The 3,868-nt window shown below is 54.3% G+C and overlaps 1 protein-coding gene across 1 annotated transcript; it reads left to right on the top strand.

The window, feature by feature from the left end:
• Window positions 1–459: 459 nt before the first annotated feature.
• On the top strand, window positions 460–1,764 carry LOC119360752 (aspartic proteinase nepenthesin-1-like). The gene has a single exon (XM_037626262.1). The coding sequence runs from the start codon at window positions 460–462 to the stop codon at window positions 1,762–1,764; it is 1,305 nt and encodes a 434-aa protein (XP_037482159.1).
• Window positions 1,765–3,868: the final 2,104 nt, after the last annotated feature.

Consider the following 3,868-nt stretch of genomic DNA (forward strand, 5'->3'; position numbering starts at 1 on the left):
TATACTATTTAAGTCTAAAGCTGAAGGCCCCTTCCATCCTGGCCGGGTCGTTTCTTCTACTTCCAGTCTTGCTCTCGCTCTGCACATCCGTGGCAAATGGCGGCACAAGGTTTAGAGGCCGGAGGAGTCCGAGGCAGCAGGGGTTATGCGGTTAGCGCCAACAATATGGGCAGACGGCCGTCCTACTCTGCTCCATAGCTTATTCCGCCCTTGATGACAACATCTACGTCCGCCTGCTAAAGATCGGAGTAGTATAATCAGTTTGTTAACGATCTACTACTACTTAATGTTATAATTCATTCTTGGTGACCTTACGTTGTCAGAAGGTTCAGGGCCTTCCAAGAGGAAGATAGCAAAATTTAGCCGCTAAAACCTTGAGACCTTCGTATAAAAAGGCTTGCAAGTTTCACCAAATTTACTCCAGCTTTGCACTGATCATCCATCCATACGCTGGATTTCATGGCTCCTTTACAAGCTCTGAGCTTGCTCCTACTTGCCTCACTGGCCAGCTCGGCGGCGTCCGGCTACCGCTCCACGCTCACCCACATTGACTCCAAACTCGGCTTCACCAAGGCACAGCTGATGCGCCGAGCCGTGCACAGAAGCCGCCTCCGAGCGGCCTCGATGCTACCGGGCTATTCCACAACGCTTTCCAGCTCGAACGCCGGGCCAAGGCTCCGCTCGGGCCAGGCCGAGTACCTTATGGAGCTCGCCATCGGGACGCCGCCGGTGCCGTTCGTCGCCCTCGCCGACACCGGCAGCGACCTCACATGGACGCAGTGCCAGCCGTGCAAGCTCTGCTTCCCGCAGGACACGCCCGTCTACGACCCGACCACCTCCTCCAGCTTCTCCCCCGTGCCCTGCTCCAGCGCTACGTGCCTGTCCATATGGAGCCGCAACTGCACCCCTACCGCGCTCTGCAGGTACCGCTATGGGTACGAGGACGGCGCCTACTCGGCAGGTGGCTTGGGCACGGAGACGATCACGTTCGGCTCTAGCGCGCCCGGCGAAGCACCGGCCGCCTCCGCCGGAGGCGTGGCGTTCGGCTGCGGCACGGACAACGGGGGCGACTCGTACAACTCCACCGGGACGGTCGGCCTGGGCCGTGGGAGCCTGTCCCTCGTGGCGCAGCTAGGGGTCGGCAAGTTCAGCTACTGCCTCACCGACTTCTTCAACACCAGTCTCGGCAGCCCAGTCTTGTTCGGCTCCCTCGCGGAGCTGGCTGCCAGTGGTGGCGCCGCCGTGCAGTCGACGCCACTTGTGCAGAACCCGCAGGGTCGGTCGTGGTACTACGTCTCCCTCGAGGGCATATCGCTCGGTGACGCTCTCCTGCCGATCCCGAACCAAACATTCGCGCTGCAGGCCGACGGCACCGGCGGGATGATCGTGGACTCCGGCACCATCTTCACGGTCCTCGTGGAAAGTGCTTTTAGGGTGGTCGCCAACCACGTCGCCGAGCTGCTCGGCCAGCCAGCGATCAACGCCACGAGCCTGGACAACCCTTGTTTCCCGGCTCCTGCCGGTGAGCGGCAGCTCCCGGCCATGCCGGACATGGTGCTGCACTTCGCCGGCGGTGCGGATATGACGCTGCATAGGGACAACTACATGTCCTTCGACGAAGAGGACTCGTCGTTCTGCTTGAACATTGGTGGGACGACGTGGACTTCGATTCTCGGCAATTTCCAGCAGCAGAATATACAGATGCTGTTTGACATCACCGTAGGGCAAATGTCATTTGTCCCCACCGACTGTAGTAAACTCTGAGGTGTGAAGCTTACTGGTTGACGTGAGTTGCTTTAAGTTATGACCATACGAGTTACCAATGTTCATTGAGCGTTGCTTCAGTGCTCCCCCTAACTCAATTTCCGAGGGGTACCCTTGTCCCTCGCGAGTTTATTTTTTACTTGGCCCGTTGTAACCCAGTTCCAAGCTCTGTCTAACTTGTATATCCCAGACCGTATATGTATAGTACCCTTTCCCAAAAAATCACACAACCCCACGACCACGTACGACCTGCCGAATCCAATCATTCACGCAGCTCCATAATTCACGCATTACTCTAGTTGAGGTTCTTTACGAATATCGGCGGCGGCCATCTCGTCGCCGGTGATATCATCGGACAGCGCGCGCGGCACCGTCGCGAATCTCTAGCGCTCGCAAGTACCGCATCCCGCGTCCCCCCATTTGTCTCGCTCGCGGCAACATCGAACAAACTGCCGCTGATTTCGTGGTAGTGGTTAACCTAGCGGGGCGCGTAACGTAGCTACCCGGCGGCACAGGCGATCGTAGATCTTGTTCCAGTAGTGGTGCTCCTCGTGATCTGGGTTCTTTGTCTAGGGTTAACATAGCGTCGGTTGTCGTCGGCTGTGTGCAGGATGGCTATCGTTATTTGATGTGGCGGCTAACCTAGATATCCGGCATCACAGTAATCACATATCTAGATTTGGTAGTGCTGCTCCTCGCGATCCAAAGTGATCAGGAAGGGTGCCGTGGCCATGTTCCTTACTAGGTTTGCACGATCTGAACGCCCTCGGTTGGGGTAGTTTACTTAACCGTTCGTGATCCTGTGCTATGTGTTCTCTATTTCATTATTGATATTGTTTGCACATGTGATGACACTTACTATTTGTTGTAGGAAATGGCGACAATGAGTTAACTGATATCATGGTAGACATGGACTCTGGAGAACTACTGAAGGACTGGATAGATGATTGGTCAGATGATGAAAGTTCAGATCGTGCATATTGGTCAGAAAATGGGAACCAAGGGGATGATCTTAATGTGAGTGGCATTATCATGTTCTAATTTTTTGGTGGCATCCAACAATATTATATTTTTGTATTGAAAATTTATAGATGGACAAGGATGATGATGGTTAGGAAAACAACTCCGAGGTCTCGAATGAAGATTACATTAGTCAGGTACGGAAGTGGAAATTTTTGTTGGCATGCGTGCAAATTGAATTTTTCTCTTTATATTATATGATAACTAATTATGTATTCGTGTTGTAATTTTTAGCTAATTTCAGGATCTCATAATGCGTACGACTATTACGGTGAATCCGACGCGGAGACAGGCCTTGATGACGAACTGGGGTGATGTAGGGTGGAACCCCATACGACCGATCTTTCATGATTGGAGCGAATCCCGTCCAAGAAAACGAAGAACACGAGGGGAAACGAGGGAAAACACAAGAGGAATCACTCAAATAGACAAGAAACAATCACACATGTGCTAGATCCATGAACACATAGAGATCACACGGTCCAAATCCAACAAGGGACGATACATAGGGTAACCGGTTCTTCTCCGTGAGGAGGTCTTGATGGTCTTCTCCATGAGGAGGTCTTGATGGTCTTCTCCATGAGGAGGTCTTGAATCCGACGTGGATCTTCTCCGAAGAGGGGCCGCGGTCTCTCTCGTGGAGTAGATCCGTATGGACGAGCAAAGCTCATCTTTAATGAGCTAAACCTATGCTAACCCTAAAAAGAGATGGAGGAGTAGTATATATAGGAGTCGGGGGGCGAAGGGGTACATGGGCCCCGGCCCAATATCATACACGCAGGCACGGTCCGGATGATCCGGATGTTGGTCCGGATGATCCGGACTTCGGGGGTCCGGATGATCCGGGTCGGCGTCTGGATGATCCGGACGTGTCACAGGCGCCGCGGGATGTCCGGATGTCTGGGACCTGGTCCGGACGTCCGAGGGTGGCCGGATGATCCGGTACTGGGTCTGGATGATCCGGCTTGAGGGCGAAGCTTCGGGTGTCCTTGGGCGAGTTAGCCGGATCGTCCGGGCTGGCGTCCGGATCATCCAGGCAGGGGCTGGATCGTCCGGGCCGGCGTCCGGATCATCCGGGCTAGGG

This window comes from Triticum dicoccoides, chromosome 2B (assembly GCF_002162155.2).
Source record: "Triticum dicoccoides isolate Atlit2015 ecotype Zavitan chromosome 2B, WEW_v2.0, whole genome shotgun sequence".
NCBI classification, from domain to species: domain Eukaryota; kingdom Viridiplantae; phylum Streptophyta; class Magnoliopsida; order Poales; family Poaceae; genus Triticum; species Triticum dicoccoides.

Excerpts from the sequence above, each read along its gene's own strand:
- LOC119360752 (XM_037626262.1), top strand. The coding sequence starts at position 460 with ATGGCTCCTTTACAAGCTCTGAGCTTGCTCCTACTTGCCTCACTGGCC.